Raw genomic sequence first — 15,953 nt, 5'->3', positions numbered from 1 at the left:
AGTATAAAATATTCTAATTTCAATCTTTTACATCCAGCTGTCTAGTTTTCCCAACACCACTTATCAAAGAGACTGTCATTTCCTCATTGTATATTGTTGCCCCCTTTGTAGTAGATTAATTGGCCATATGTGCACAGGTTAATTTCTCGGCTCTGTTCTATTGCATTGATTTATGTGTCTTTTTTCATGCCATACCACACTGTTTTGATTACTGCAGCTCTGTAGTATAGTCTGAAGTCAGGACGTTTGATACTTCCAACTTTGTTCTTTTTTATTAAGTTTGCTTTGGCTCTTCAGGATTTTTTGTGGCCCATACAAATTTTAGGATTATGTGTTCTAGTTCTGTAAAAAAAAAAAAATGTCATGGTGTTTTGATAGAGATTGCATTGAATCTGTAGGTTGCTTTGAGTAGTATGGACATTTTATCAATATTAATTCTCCCAATTCATGAACACAGGGTAACTTTCCATTTCTTTGCATCATCTCCAGTTTCCAACACAGTTGTATTTTGATCGCATCTGTCATACAAACTGTTATTTGCAGATTATTTAATAGCATTTACAATAAAAAGTAATAGCAGAAGGAAAGAAAAATTGGAAAATCTAGTCATAGGTTTTTATTTTTTTAGTTGAAGTGTTAGAGGTATAGGGAAGGAGCTACAGATGGTGGAAGAGGAGGGAGGTTTATATCACCCTTGGCAAGACTATGTGAGAGAATTTGGTGCTAAAACTCTAAAGGAGTAGAAAATTATTGAGAGTAGAAAGGGAAAGAAATAGAATATGACTGTTCCTTTCTTCTCCTCCAGAGGATCTTCCCAACCCAGGGATCACCATGGGTCTCCTGCATTGCAGGCAGATTCTTTACTGTCTGAGCCACAGGGAAGTCCTATGTAGACATATATATTTAGGTGGATGGATGATAGGTAGGTAGGTGGGTGGGTGGATGGATGGATATGTGGATAATATGCAGGAATACATACATACCCATGTTTTTAAAACTATTTTCCATCTACTAGATTGAGAGCCCTAGAGGATTGAATAATTTTCTTTTTTGTTGCTCTCAAATTGCATAACGTGGTGATTATGTGAAAGACATCCAATAAATGTTTGTCAAATAAGATTATTATCATCTGCTTAATATCACACTTCAAAAACATTAAAGATCACTTAGCTAGAAGGAGAGGCAAGGCAAAAATAAAAATTTCATGATTGTCTCCTCCAGAGGTCCTTCCATCCACCGCACCATTTCAAACACGGACTATTTCAGCCCAAGAAATAAGAGAGAAAATGTCACAGTCAAAACGTAAATGCAAGTTCAAACAAGGATTTCTGGAATTGTGGGAGCTGAAACTGAGTGACACCCAGGCATGCTTGCCTTGATGCTCTCAGGTGGAAAGTGTTTAGAAATTATTAGCAGGGAGGGGGAAAGCTTTCACATTTAATTGCAATTTTATTTCTGCAGAAGAGAAAAGAGCTGATAAACTTCCATCTCAGCTTCCATTCTGGGCATTCAGAGCACCTGGAGTTTTTTAGAAGAGGTCCCTCTGAAGGTAGATGAGCTCTCTAGACTTGCATGGGAGCTGCTGTCCTTAGGTGGCAAACATTTCGCAAAGGAAAGGGGGAAATAGTCTACTTTCTAAAATTGAATGGGGCTTCCACATGCAGGGTGGAACTGTTTCATCCAAAATATTAGTTAAATAAAAATAAAAATCCCTTCCTAAATAAAAACCCAGAAATAAGAAAGATGCAGTCTCATGGTGAAAACTAGAATCTCCTGTGTGCTCAGCACTGCTGCATGTGTAATCACTGGAGGATTCCAGCTACATGTGCTATTTCATGTCTGTCAGCTAAATCTGAGCTCCAAAATATAACAAATGCAAAACGTGACACTGAGGAACATTATGTGAGTTTGTGATTTTCCCTGGAGGGTGTGGTCCAGCAGGCAAAAAACGGATTGAGATTTCATGTGGAACATGGAGACAGACTGTCAGTACATGCCTCTTCTTCGTGACTCACATGCATTCCTGCAGCTTTCTTTGGTGCAAACATGGCAACAAAAATGGAAGTTGAAGGATGATAGCATTTTTAAAAAACACGTGGAATATTTGCTGTCCTGGAAAGGAGCACAGACTAAATTTCCAACAGTGAGGAGAGTAGTTAATGAATTATGACATAACTTCTCTAAAACCCAGTGTGGTAATAAGGAGTTACTTTAAATTCCTACCAAGAGTCATATACTTAGGAAAGTTCTTTAGGTTTAATATTGAGTGAACAACATTAAGGTGAAAATTGTGCTTACATTATGACCACCACAAAGCATAATCATGGGGACAAAATGAAAGGAAATATAGCTAAACACGAAGAGCCTAGGATAATCTGTTCTCTTGTTTGTTTCTCTGTATTTCCTGTCTCTATAACAGGAAAGCAGTATTGTTCTTATAATCAAAACATTGTTTAATTTTTAAAAAGCAGATAAAAGAAAAAAGCATGTTTAATTTATATCACAGTAAACTTAACATGTTTAATTTATATCACATTAAATTTTTAAAGGAAAAAAAAGTCTGGGTATCCTGACTTCCAATTTGCTGTGACATATATTCTGATGTGAGCTGTTCAGTGTGAGGGTAATGTCATGATATTGCATAGCAGAATTCCCACAGCTAAACCCAGAAATGTAAATGACAGTTACATAGTATTATAGCCTTGTCACTCAGCACAGTTACTCTATTGTTGGAGTGTGCCAGCTGGTTTCTGACGTTTCCCTCTTGAGTCTCTATTGGAGAAGACTCCTAGAGGCAGCTACTGCTCTGATGAATGGAAACCAATATGCAGGCCTGCGTTGTTTCCACAACATTCCTTCCCTTCGACCCACATTTCTCATGAGAGTTATAATGAAAACCAAACCAAGCTTTCCCTTTAACTTTTCACCTGCTGGAGCTCAGCAGCTGGAACCACATTCTTATCTTCATGTGTATAATAATTTATTCTTAGTTAGTGGTTTGCGTGCATGCTTACTCGTGTGCTTGGTTGTGTCTGACTCTTTTGTGACCCCATGGACCATAACCCGCCAGAATCCTCCATCTGGGGATTTTCCAGGCAAGGATACTGGAGTGGGTAGCCATTCCTTTCTCCGGGAAATCTTCCCGGCCCACGGATTGAACCTGGGTCTCCTTCATTGCAGGCGGATTCTTTACCGTTACCAGGAAATCCAGTTAATGGTTTGGTGATATAGTATTTATACCAAGTTTCTCTGAGTTTCCTCTTTGAGTCTGCCAAATAATTTATGACAGAAGCCCATTATTGTTTTTTGAGCTGAGCAGAATTAGCTCAATATCTTGCAGTAACTAAATCCTCCGTATACTACCATTAGTCTACCTTTTACTCCAATAGGGTTTCTTCCTTTTACATGCAGTTAACTTTTCACCCGGAGAAGGCAATGGCACCCCACTCCAGTACTCTTGCCTGGAAAATTCCATGGATGGAGGAGCCTGGTGGGCTGCAGTCCATGGGGTCGCTAAGAGCCAGACAGGACTGAGTGACTTCACTTTCACTTTTCACTTTCATGCATTGGAGAAGGAAATGGCAACCCACTCCAGTGTTCTTGCCTGGAGAATCCCAGGGACGGGGGAGCCTGGTGGGCTGCCGTCTATGGGGTCGCACAGAGTTGGACACGAGTGAAGTGATTTAGCAGCAGCAGCAACTTTTCACCCAAGCAGTGATGAAATCCATACAGAGTTCTATACTAACACAATAATCGTTGCTCTGCCTCTTTGAAAACTGAAGATTTATAGGCTGACTGGTTGTGAGTTACAGTGCCTAGGGTGGCATAATTTTACTATCTCCCTATCTGCTTATAATGACAATCACTGAAGGCAAACCCAACTGCCTTTGGACTTGACTTTTCCATAATAACTGTCTTTCTTTAGAATAGTCTCTCTGTTATTGTTTTGCCAATTGGATTTCTTATTGTCAGCTTTGGAGTTTTGAAGCCAAATGTCTACCTTCCCTACCTGTGTAATATTAGTCAACTTGGATTGAATCTTGGGTCAGTGAGGACTTCTTGTCCTTTGGTATATACTCATTTTACAAGGAATTCTGTAAGATATGTGCCTGAGCTCTTTCCATCTGAAGCTTTAACCCTGCTACGAGCCTTGTCCAAAATTGAAGTTGTATTATTTTAATGTTTTCATATGATCGAGACCCAGTATAAATGTTTTGAACATGATAATTCAAAGAAAAAAAAAAGCACCAGCTGAAGAACCATTATAATGTGTAACCAGTAGTATGTGTGTGTGCTGCGTCGTGTCCAACTCTGCAACTCTATGGACTGAAGCCCATCAGGCTCCTCAGTCCATGGAATTCTCCAGGCAAGAAATATAGGAGTGGGTTGCCATTTCCTGCTGAGGGAATCTTCCTGACCCAGGGATTGAACCCACATTTCCTGTGTCTCCTGCAGTGGTAAGTGGATTCTTTACCACTGAGCCAGCTGGGAAGCCCAAACAATAGTATAGTGAAGTGAAGTCGCTCAGTCGTGTCCAACTCTTTGCGATCCCATGGACTGTAGTCTACTAGGCGTCTCTGTCCATGGGATTTTCCAGGCAAGAATACTGGAGTAGGTTGCCATTTCCTTCTCCAGGGGATCTTCCTGACCCAGGGATTGAACCCAGGTCTCCTGCATTGAAGGCAGACGCTTTACCCTAGTATAACTAAGGCCAAACACTATAGAGGTTGATAGCAACAAGAAGAGCCTGTGGTGAGTGGTAAAGAGCAGGTTCATAATCAGGTGCGTATTCCAGCCACGATATCCATTAGCAGTGAGACATTTGACAAATAACAGTATTTCTAAATCTCAGGTTTGGCATCTGTAAAATGGGAATGATACTGTTATTGTAAGAATTAAAGGAGATGTTTACACATATATAAATGCACCTGGCACAGTTTCTGGCACAACTGGAACATAGCAGATGTTCAATAAATGTAATCATCAGTATCTCCTATAACATGTGATCATTTCTAATAAGGAAGGGGAGTTACCCAGGCATTGTTGACACAAATCACATTCTGTGTTAACTAGTTCATTCTAGCTGCCTATATGTCTGTCTCCCTTTTGGGGGTGGTTCTATGGGGCAGGCAGCATCGGAGCTCCAGTGTGGAGAAGGACCTCAGTTTACCTCCTGTTGGAGTGTAAATGGTGGGATGGAAGACTAGGACACTTTCCTTTAGATTAGCTCTGGGACTAAACTAATAGCTAGAAACCAGACCCATTCCTACCAGAGCATGTCGCTTCCATGAGGACTTTTCTGAGGTTAAGCACGTCTCTTCCTGCAAGGCATCACCATATCTGTTTGACATGATTAACTTTATGAAAGTGACCAAGTCCCTGTTTCGCCGGGTCAGCTCTCCATGTATCCTTAGAGACTGTTAGCGGAAATGAGCACCCTGTGAAGTTACATCTTGTATGTGCAGGGCACTGTGCTGATTGTTTTCAGTTTCACTCTATCTTTCCAACAGCACTTGAGATGGGGCATTAACCTCCTCATTTTGTAGGCAGGAAAACTGGAAACAGAAGAGTCAGGTAACTTGCCCAAAATTGAGTTGTCAGTGAATAAATCAAAAGCAGCAATGGAGGTTACACCCACTCAGTTTTGCCACAGTTGTTATTTAGTGTCAGTTATTTGTCAAAATAATTTTGAATGTTTTTATTGCTATAAGAACATTTCTTGGCAGGATTCAAGGGTCTGTGATAGCACCATCACCATCAGGTTCAATTCCCTCCTGAGAGAAAGGCAGAGAGGATTTTGTGCAAGAAATTTACATTTAATAGAAGTTTTAGCCAAGTAGTTGAGAATAAGAATAAAAGGGAATAAGAAAATGTAGTGGTTTTTAGACTTGCAAATACACTTGAAAAGGTTAATGTTGTATTTTTCAGAAATGGAGGCTTTCTTTGATCTTGATGTTTAAAAAACAAGAAACAATGCAAGGGCATTTCTCTGGATTGTACAAACAGTATTGTCTGCAAGTAATCAGCCCTGGGACTGCATTTATTTAGCATATTTATAAATCATCTGAAAGAAGGGGTACATGGTGAAATTCCAGAGTTGCAAAAACTACTAAGTTCTTCCAGGTAGTGAAATGCCACTCTGGCTAATATGAATATAGAATGATAACACAAGTTTACATGAATGGGCAGAAGGATGGCAGATGGGCTTCTGCATGGACAACTGTAAGATAAGGAATGTAGGAGCAATCATTCAAACCATCCTTCCAAATTAAAGGGCTTTCAACTACCAGCTCTGACCGAATTAAGAGCTTTTACAGTCATTGTATATTTTTGTGCCTCTTTATTCCTACTGCAGCTATATGGCCAACCAAAAATCAAGAGTGCTTAGAAAAGGCATTTTTAAAGGGCATTAAAAGCAGGAAATGGTATCCTGCTTAAATGTAATGCCAAAGTTTACCTATACCTGGATTATTATGAGTAACTTGTTCAGCAGACCTGAAGCAGTTGAAATAGGGGAGGAGACAGTACAGAGAGAGTGGACTAAAGGGACTGCTTTATGAAAAGAGAGCTGCTTTATGGAAACAACCTGCCAAGATGAGGATTTATCAGTCTGGGGGAGATGAAGGTTTATAAAATCAAAGGGAGGTGTTGCCTGTAGACAGACCTTGATTAACATTCACCATCCCCACCCTCGACAGACATGGGTCAGAGAGTGAGTATAAAAAGGAATTGAACAAACTTACGGTTAACAAAGGGGACATGTAGTGGGAGAGGGATAAGTTAGGAGGTTGGGATTAACATATGCACACTGCTATGTATAAAACAGATAACCAACAGGGACTTCCTGTAAAGCACGTGCTTATGTGTATTCAGTCGAATCCGACTTTTTGCAACTCCAGACTGTAGCCCTTATAGAGCTTCCCTGGTGGCTCAGAGGTTAAAGCATCTGCCCGCAATGCAGGAGACCCGGGTTCGATCCTTGGGTTGGGAAGATCCCCTGGAGAAGGAAATGGCAACCCACGCCAGTACTCTTGCCTGGAGAATCCCACGGACGGAAGAGCCTGGGGCTACAATCCACGGGGTCGCAGAGTCGGACACGACTGAACTACTTCACTTCACTTCACACTGTAGCCCACCAGGCTCCTCTGCCTATGGAATTTTCCAGGCAAGAAATACTGGAATGGGTTGCCATTTCCTACTCTGGGGAGGTTCCCAACCCAGGGATCAAACCTACATCTCCTGCTCTCCTGCGTTGGTAGGCAGATTCTTTACCTCTGCACCACCTGGGAAGCTCTTACTTACTGTGTACAGCGTATGCACTGTATTTACACTCAGTTGTGTCCGACTCTTTGCAACCCCATTGATTATACAGTCCATGGAATTCTCCAGGTGGGTAGCCTTTCCCTTCTCCAGGGGATCTTCCCAACCTAGGGACAGAACCCAGGTCTCCCTCATTGCAGGCGGATTCTTTTACCAGCTGAGCCACAAGGGAAGCCCAAGAATACTGGAGTGGATAGCCTATCCCTTCTTCAGCAGATCTTCCTGACCCAGGAATCGAACCGGGGTCTCATGCATTGCAGGCAGATTCTTTACCAAAGGAACTCAATACAATATTCTGTAATAGCCAGTATGGGGAAAGAATTTGAGGAAGAATAGATATATGTATAACTGAATCACTTTGCTGAACACTTGAAATTAACACAAAATTGTAAATCAGCTATATTCCAATATAAAATTTTTAAAATATTGTAAAATTTAATTTAAAAATAAAAGGAATAGAACATCATGCTAACTTAAAATCAAAATCAATTTAGGCAGAGAGACCAATAGGCTAACTGACAAATAGGGTAGCACAGCATGAGTGCCAGAGAAATACCCCCTCAACCCTGTAAAATTTGAAGAGAATTTTTTTAAAAAATCATTTTAACAATGGGTCATATACTTTTGGAACTAGTTATCCAACAAGAATTGTTCTAACCTAGTACCGTACGTGTGTAGGAAAGAGGTGAACATATTTCTTATGAATGGATTTATAATTTGTTGTTTTTAAAAAATCAGTGATATTTGGAGAGATGCCCAAACTTTGCTGTTTGCCTTAGAGTAAAACAAATTTTTTTTTTTAAGAGTAAAACAAATTTTGGAGTCAGGCAAACCATATTCAAGCCCCAGAGCCACCATGTATTGGCTCTTTGGTAGGCTCCTTCACCACTCTGAGCCTCAGTCTCCTCTTCTGTAAATCAAGAAGAGCACCTTCCCATTAGGAATGTTGTGATGCAGGAAAGAGTGTAATGTGTAAAGCTCTGGGTAGGGCTGGGGACTGAGGCTCTCTGCAAGGCTTGCTTTCCTATGTCATCTCGTTTGCACTTTGCCCTTTGCAGTATGCTGTCAAACTCAAAAGTCCCATCCTGGGGAGACCCTGGTCAGCAGTACTTGATTCTATTCCTACTTTAGACTTGCATCTGCCTTAATATTCATTCTTCCATATTCATTGAGCTTCCATTATTTCAAACATTGTTGGGGAAATAATGATGATAAAGACATACCTGCTCTCTGGACACTTACCTGGGTGAATGTTTTTTTGAGAGCTTCCCTGGTAGCTTAGCCGGTAAAGAATCTGCCTGCAATGTGGAAGACCTTGGTATGATTCCTGGGTCAGGAAGACCCCCCTGGAAAAGGGATAGGCTACCCACTCCAGTATTCTTGGGCTTCCCTGGTGGCTCAGATGGTAAAGAATCCACCTGCAATGCAGATTCGATCCCTGGGTTGGGAAGATCCCCTGGAGAAGGGCATGGGAACCTACTCCAATATTCTTGCCTGTAGAATCCCCATGGACAGAGAGCCTGGCGAGCTACAGTCCATGGGGTCGCAAACAGTCGGACATGACTGAGCAGCTAAGCACAGGCAAGGCTGTCTTACCTGGGTGAGTGTTAGCGTCAATTGTTCAGTCGTGTCCAACTCTTTGCAATGCCATGGACTGGACTGTAGTCCAGCAAGCTCTTCTCTCCACAGGAAGTCTCCAGGCAAGAGTACTCGAGTGGATAGCCGTTCCCTTCTCCAGGGGATCTTCCTGACCCAGGAGTTGGACCCAGGTCCCCTGCATTGCAGGCAAATTCTTTACTTCCTGAGCCACCAGAGAAGCACCTTGTTGGGAGGACTACACAAACACCAACCCTGCAAATAAAGTTATTTCAGAGAATGCTACGAAGAGGTTGACAGGGTGGAGCATGATGGGGCTGAGGGCTCGATTCTTTTAGTAAGGAGGTGGGATGGGCCTTGGTGAAGAGACCATACTGAAGCAGCGTCCAGATGGATGAGAAAGCATCATTTGAAAATTGCAGGAGAGGCGGTGGGTCAGGATGCCGGGGGAGCGTTCCAGGCAGATGGAGAAACAGGGGTAGAGACCCCAAGGCCAGAATGAGTGTGACTGTTCAAGGAACAGAGAAAGCCAGAGGGGAGAGAGGCAGGGACCAGAGAGAGACAGAGAGCAGCCACCTCTGTTGGGCCTCGAGGCCAGGTCGGGACTCGGGTTTTGCTCTAAGAGCCGTAGGAAGCTAGTGGAGGGATGAGACCTGACTCACACTTGGAGAGGCCTTGTGGCTGCTGGGTGGTGAGCTGGACCGTGGGCAGCCTGACTGACGGAAGCCCTGCCCCTGCTCCTCCTCTGCCTCGCCGCCCCGGTCCTCTCTCCGTGGCCTCGCGGGGACACACGGATCTCATGCCACATCTCTCCTGGTGCAGAGGTAATTTTGCACAAATCTCTCCCCTCCTGCATCTTACAGGACAAGTAAAAATCATTTTTCTCAAGTGAAGTATTTAATCCAAATATATATGTCGTTTCAGGTTTTAAAAATCAATTTGATTGGCCACAGGAAACGTATCTTGGCATCTCTGGGAGACAGGCTGCACGACGACCCACCACAGAAGCCCCCTCGGTCCATCACCCTCAGGGTAAGTACCCCGCGTGCTTGTTCCGTCCTCCACTCATATCCTCAGAAACTGTGTTGTGCAGTAAGAGAGGAATGACTGAGCAGTGGGTCAGGAAGTACAGGCTGTTTTCCAGGTAGCTTACCTTATCTGTATAAAAAGCTTTCTTGCCTTTGATAGCATTTTCTAAGAGAAGGTTTGTTTTTCTCGGCTGGTTAAATGTGTGGTTTTGAGATTTAGATAAACATCTGAAAAACCATCACCTTTAAAAAACCTCTCTGCTGCCCCCCATCCCACACTCCCCTCAACACAGAGAGGAAATAAATTTTCTGTCAAACTCCTCAAACCCACAGAAAGAAAATCGATGAGGACCAGAGTTAAGTTAAAGATCGATTTAAAATTAACCTTCGGGCCTTCTGTTTTTTAACAAATGAATTGTTCGGTTTTTACCCACTTCAGAAATTAAGAATAGAGAATCTGGGACTTTAGTAAATTATTTCAGCTATATTTTAGAATTATGGGGTTAGAAAAACTGGAGAGAAACCATAGGAGGAAGAGAGAAATAAAGAGGAAGGGAAGGAGGGCAAGAAAAAGCAGGGGGAAAGAGACAAAGAGAGAGAAGATTCCAGGGAGAATGGTCCTGGGAAGGAGTAACCAGCAGTCTCTGGTGTTTATGAGGCCCATAGGAACTTTTCAAAAATTCACCATAAAGCCAGGGTCTCCATGACCAGTTGGAGGGTTCCACCTCTGTTCTCTTTATTGAGCCCTGTACTTGCTTGCTTCTGATTCCTTTTCTGCAAGTGTCAGAAAGGGTAGTGATAATAAATGAACACAAAAGTGGCACTTAGATGTAACTGCCAGCAATGAAATGCCGTTGAATGTTTCCTATGCTGTTTGACTTCAGCAAACAGCATAACTACTGTCAGGATAGCAGAGGATCAGGCAGGAGAGGAGCTGTTAAGATTTTGAGGCTGATTCCATTTTAAAGGAGAAGAAAATACACAAAGACCTCAGGAAAGGCGAGCGAATTGGCTCCAGGAGGGAGCCATGAGGAAAATTGATGACTAGGGGAATTGGGATATACGCGTTGTTTGGAAGCTGGTTGAGTAGTGACTATATATATATATATATATTTTTTTTTTAAAAAGGACCTATTTTTCTCCCTCAATAGAAGGAGCCTCAGATAAATTGGGGGGGGGGAGGGAAATGAGCCAGAAAGGGATTACTGTTTTGCCTTCATTTTGCTGAATGAAGAGGAAAATGATATAGGCACCCTCAGTATAACCATCCTAAATGACCTTTTGGAGAAGTAGTCCCTGCTGCATCCCGTACTGTCTCTCCTTCCTCTTCTGAACCTCTCCCTTTGGCTCTCTGGAAGAGACTTGAGGAAACAGCAAATAAATCAAAGAAAGAGGTTCCCAGGAAAAAAATGCAGGACCGTATGAATCCATCAGAGCCCGTCTGGAATGTCTTGGGGAGAAGTAGCTGGAGAACCAGCACGATCTGGCCCTCCTCTTCCTCTCAAACACCAGAGCCCAGCTCTCTGCCGCCCTTTATCTTCCTTCTCAACCAGTTTCCTCCAGTTGTCTTTGCCATCAAAGCCTGTCCTCGTGCATTGCTCTGGAGTCCGTGCAGCTGGCATGCCATTTCCATATCGTGTCCCCTCCCCTGCCTGATTGCCAGGCTGCTCTTTGATGGAAGATCAAGACCCATGAGGTCCTATTTTAGCTGTCTTGTCGTGGCACCTACCGTAATGAGGCCACTCTGTTCACATGGAGACACAGTTCCCTCCCTTGTATATACGTGTGACAGTGTGGGGGGTGCCTAGCATTTGTGTGCCTCTCTCCCGAGATCATCCATGATGGAGGCTTAAGAAAACAGCCTGGCTCTTTATACTGTAAACCTTTGACCTGAAAGGCTTAAGGGGGGACATGTTGATCATGCCATTAATAAAATGGTAGAATGTCATTGATTCCTCAGCAGTTAATTTAAAAATGACTCCCCACCCCCGCGGTGTATCTTGTCAGTGTTTCACAATTTTGAAACCAGAGGTCAGCCACAAGAACATGGTATTTATTTCATGATGTATTTCCATTCAGGAACCCAGTGGTAATCACACTCCTCCTCAGTTGTCTCCATCACTTAGCCAAAGCACTTACACCACTGGTGGCTCCCTAGACGTTCCTCACATTATCATGCAGGGCGATGCAAGGAGGAGAAGAAATGAAAACTACTTTGATGATATTCCCCGATCAAAACTGGAGAGGCAGATGGCCCAGGTAAGGTGTTCAGAGCCTCTGTGATGTTTTTGCCTTTCTCCCAGATAAAGTAATGCATTCCGATTTTGAACAGTCACTTACAATGGATGCATATTGTACCCAACCTAACTGGAATTTTCCCATTTTATGTCATGACTTTTATTCCCTGCTCAGTTGAGCTAGATTGAAACAGACCTTTCTCGGAATGGAATGTAGACTCAAATCATTGTTATCCAGTTCTTGACTGAAGATATTATGTCTGATCTCTTTGCACCCAGAAAGTCTTTGCTCTAAAGGGAATAATGCTGTGTAAGAATCATAACACAATGAAAAGTCATAAAGTTCTAGATTACAGAGTTAAATTGGTTGGATGACAGGGTGAAAGTCCCGGGGGCGGTAGGGGGAGTAGGGCTAACTCCAAGTAATGCTGTTAATTTCCTGCCAAGTTTACACATTTGTATAGGCTTGTACAGTGGGGACTAGTTACAACCATCTCATATTGTCATCTTGAGTAGCTGAAAATGATGCTGCTGCCTGACACAAATACCTGAAGAGAGAGATCTGTCCTGTTCAGATCTCTTCATGTTTTGGGTATGGATGTCTGGGTCTCTCCTGTCCCCAGGTCACTGCTCAAAAATTCAAGTCAGCCGTAGCCAGATGGCAGCTTGCCCTGCAGTATCACCCCGAGATTCCAAGCATTGGATCTGTTGACAACTATTGGCAGAATCAACTCTTTTCATCCTCATTCTAGGTTCAGACTGATGTGTTAAGAGACTTCTCTCTCCCTCCCACACCTAAGATGAGAATCTTGAGGTGAAAATTTGACTGTAATTGCTTTGCCTTGGTTGTTAAATATTTTTCTTATCTGTTTGGTGAGATTCTGTTTTTTTAAAGCCTTTGGTAAACATTCAGTGCTACCGCTTGTGAAAGAAATGTGAAAAGAATGTTCTGGAAGCCGTGGCTATTCTGCCTACAAATGCCCTGGAGAGAAGGGGTCTGAGATATTGTGTCTCCTTTCAGCTTGCTCAGTACTGAATTGGTTTCAGGGTTCTTTGTGCAGAGAATAGCAGTGTTGGGATTATGGAGAATCTTTTATTGCAGGGAGGTGGAAAACGTAGGAGAGACAAGAAAAGAATAATCTTCCCTCTCTCTCTTGTTCAGTATTGTCTTTTAATCCTTATTACTGTTTCCACTGATTATTTTTTTAAATAACGAATCTAAAACCTTCCCCCCAAAAAAATGTTCATATATTTTCTGCTGTTTGTTAGTATTTGTGGATCACATATGTGGGTGAATTTCTCTAATGACAGCAGAGACATTTGTTTTAACCTTGAACCATGTAGTCTTTATGTATGAATACAAACTGGATCTTTCCTAAACCCTTACCTACCCTGCTGGATAAGGGAGGATCATTCATTAATGAGAATTAGCCATTATTGACTGTGCCAAATTCAGCAACAGAATCACCTGGCTGAACTGCTCATGCAATTTATGAAATTTCTCCACATAGTGCAGTTTTTTTCCAAAGAGGAAATTAATTACTCTTCTGCCTGAGCGTGAACCCTCAGAGGTAATCTAGCAATTGCTCCCTTATGGTCTTTATGAGATTCACAAGCTAGGGGAAGTATTACTTTTTTGAAGAGTGGAGATCTTTTTCTTGTCGTTCCAATCAGAATGCATCCCTTTCAGGAATTGCCTTGCCCTTGAGAAAATTGAATGAACTTCTATCTGGCCAGGTGAGAAAGGCACAAATGCAGAAAGAAAGTGAGGTAAGCAGCAGATGAGATGTGAGCTGGAGAGGGTCTGTGTGTACGTGCTTATTTCCCTCCCTTCCCGCCCCCACCCTAGTGCTGTTCCCAGTGTTCAAATGACTGATGGAGACCTGGGCCTCCATCAGCAGCCAGGAGCTTATTAGAAGCTTTCTAAAATCCCACTGCTCAATATAGTGCTTTTGCTGCAGAGTAAATAGGAGATGGCACTACAGGAATCCGATCAATAAGAAGACGAGATTTGGGGATCTCAACTCTTTATGTTGTGTTAATTGCAGTCTTTTATTTGTCCTGAGACTCTTTCCTAGTCTAGAAATGCTAGAAATCGTGGAGAAATGAATGGATACCTTTTAAAAATAGCGTCATTTCAAAGCTTTAACCTGTCAAAATATGAAATACTCAGTTATTTTGTTGTTGAATGGCTTTATTTATGTGACTGTTCCACCATTCAGCCACTCTGTTGATGTTTTTTCTTATTTTTCTGTTTCTGATTGTTTGCTGTAATAATTTTTGAAATCCATTTGGTTTTTTTAAATATATAATCCATCATACTCTCTCTAGACCAAGTCTTCCCCAGAGTTATGCCCTTAGCCAGTATAAAGCTGAATTCAACTCTTCTTCCTAAAGACGTGAATTAGCAATTAAAATTCCTGTAGGAAAGCAGCTAGTTACACTTGCTTCCTACTGGGAGCTCAGTTCCCGCCGCCCCCACCCCAGCCCCCCCCGTGAAATCCTTTCCCAAGGGATTTCTCCTGAGGGGCTTACTGGAGGAATGCATGCCTAGCCAGTCTTGTTTCCCACTAAAAGGCAGAAGTCCACCTTCAGGCTTTCTTACTCCCTAACAGAAAGGAAAATTCAGGTAAAAGAAAACCACCAGGACAAATCCTTATTCATAGAGACCCCTCTGCTGCTTCAGATTTAGCTGAGCCCCCAGCAGAGTGATTTGAAATTCTAGCCATAGGCCAGGAACCTGAAGCTCTTAGTGGCTACAGTAATTATAGGAACCTAACTTTGTTAATGTTTGCCCAGCAGATGTGTGAAAGTGCTTTAACTTAGTAAGCTCCTTCTTAAGGTTAAATTGAGGTAAATTTAATGTCCATTCTACCTGTAAAATTTGTTAGCGTATATTTTTCAAATGGTAACCCAGTATTTAATTACTTATTTTCAATTGAAACTGTTTAAAATACGTTTCTTGGAATCCAGAGAATTTTAAATAGCAGGGCTATTGTTTGCTTTTATTCTGACATAAGCAATGTTGTGGCATCAAATTGTCTTACACAAATATGGGAGAAACAAAATCAAGTTAAGTACTATTAGGATTTTTGAAACCATGAAATGTAGTGATGTCAGCACGTTTAAACAATGGGTTTCCTATCACGCTGGAAACACTGGATTCATTGGCTCAGTTCTGAAAGGCTTCCCTATTTCCACACCCCTAATAGATAAATGTCGCATTCACATTTGTATAATAATACCTTAATATGTATAGAGCTTGCTTTTCAATTTCCAAAGTGCTTTCACATCTGTTCTCTCATTTTAGCACAAGCAAGGTGTCCTACACAACTATGTGTGTGTAGCACATTGCAGATCAGCTTTTAAGTCCAAGTTCTATGGAGATAAGATAGTTAAGTGAAAAATATGAAAAATAATAACAGAAGGAAGAAAAATATTTCCAGTATTTAGGACCTAATCGACAATATTTAGAAATTTTCTTGAGTGATACTTAGGGTAAATCAAAATGTTCTTAAAATGAATAATAAAGAAGAGTAATAGAATTAATAAAATTTAGGGGCCACATGCTCCAAAGTTATGAAAAAGAAACAAAAAATTTCCCAGTGTGACACTTATAGCCATTTATTTATAACCAAATACTTATGGGAAAATGAAATAATCCTATTTTCACAAAATAAAAAAGACTCCTGAGCAGTACGAGAAAACCCACGCTAAAGAAGTTCTTATGTTTTGATTGCTGTCATCTAAATAGCAATATCAATATTGCCTG

The 15,953-nt window shown here is 41.8% G+C and overlaps 1 protein-coding gene across 16 annotated transcripts in view; it reads left to right on the top strand.

The window, feature by feature from the left end:
- Positions 1-15,953, top strand: part of ANKS1B (ankyrin repeat and sterile alpha motif domain containing 1B) — a 1,150,317-nt gene that overhangs the window by 1,041,778 nt on the left and 92,586 nt on the right. For 12 of the 16 annotated variants that reach the window (XM_005680489.3, XM_018048145.1, XM_018048143.1 and 9 more), the window contains 2 exons: positions 9,841-9,948; positions 12,024-12,203. In XM_005680489.3, coding sequence (XP_005680546.1) covers positions 9,841-9,948; positions 12,024-12,203 — 288 coding nt within the window. The remainder of the gene's footprint in view (positions 1-9,840; positions 9,949-12,023; positions 12,204-15,953) is intronic. The other 4 variants (XM_013964004.2, XM_005680491.3, XM_018048142.1 and 1 more) reach the window with 1 other exon arrangement.

This window comes from Capra hircus, chromosome 5 (genome assembly GCF_001704415.2).
Source record: "Capra hircus breed San Clemente chromosome 5, ASM170441v1, whole genome shotgun sequence".
In the NCBI taxonomy this organism is placed as follows: Eukaryota; Metazoa; Chordata; class Mammalia; order Artiodactyla; family Bovidae; genus Capra; species Capra hircus.
The sequence above is the reverse complement of the archived record's forward strand: the minus strand, read 5'-3'. Positions and strand labels throughout refer to the sequence as shown.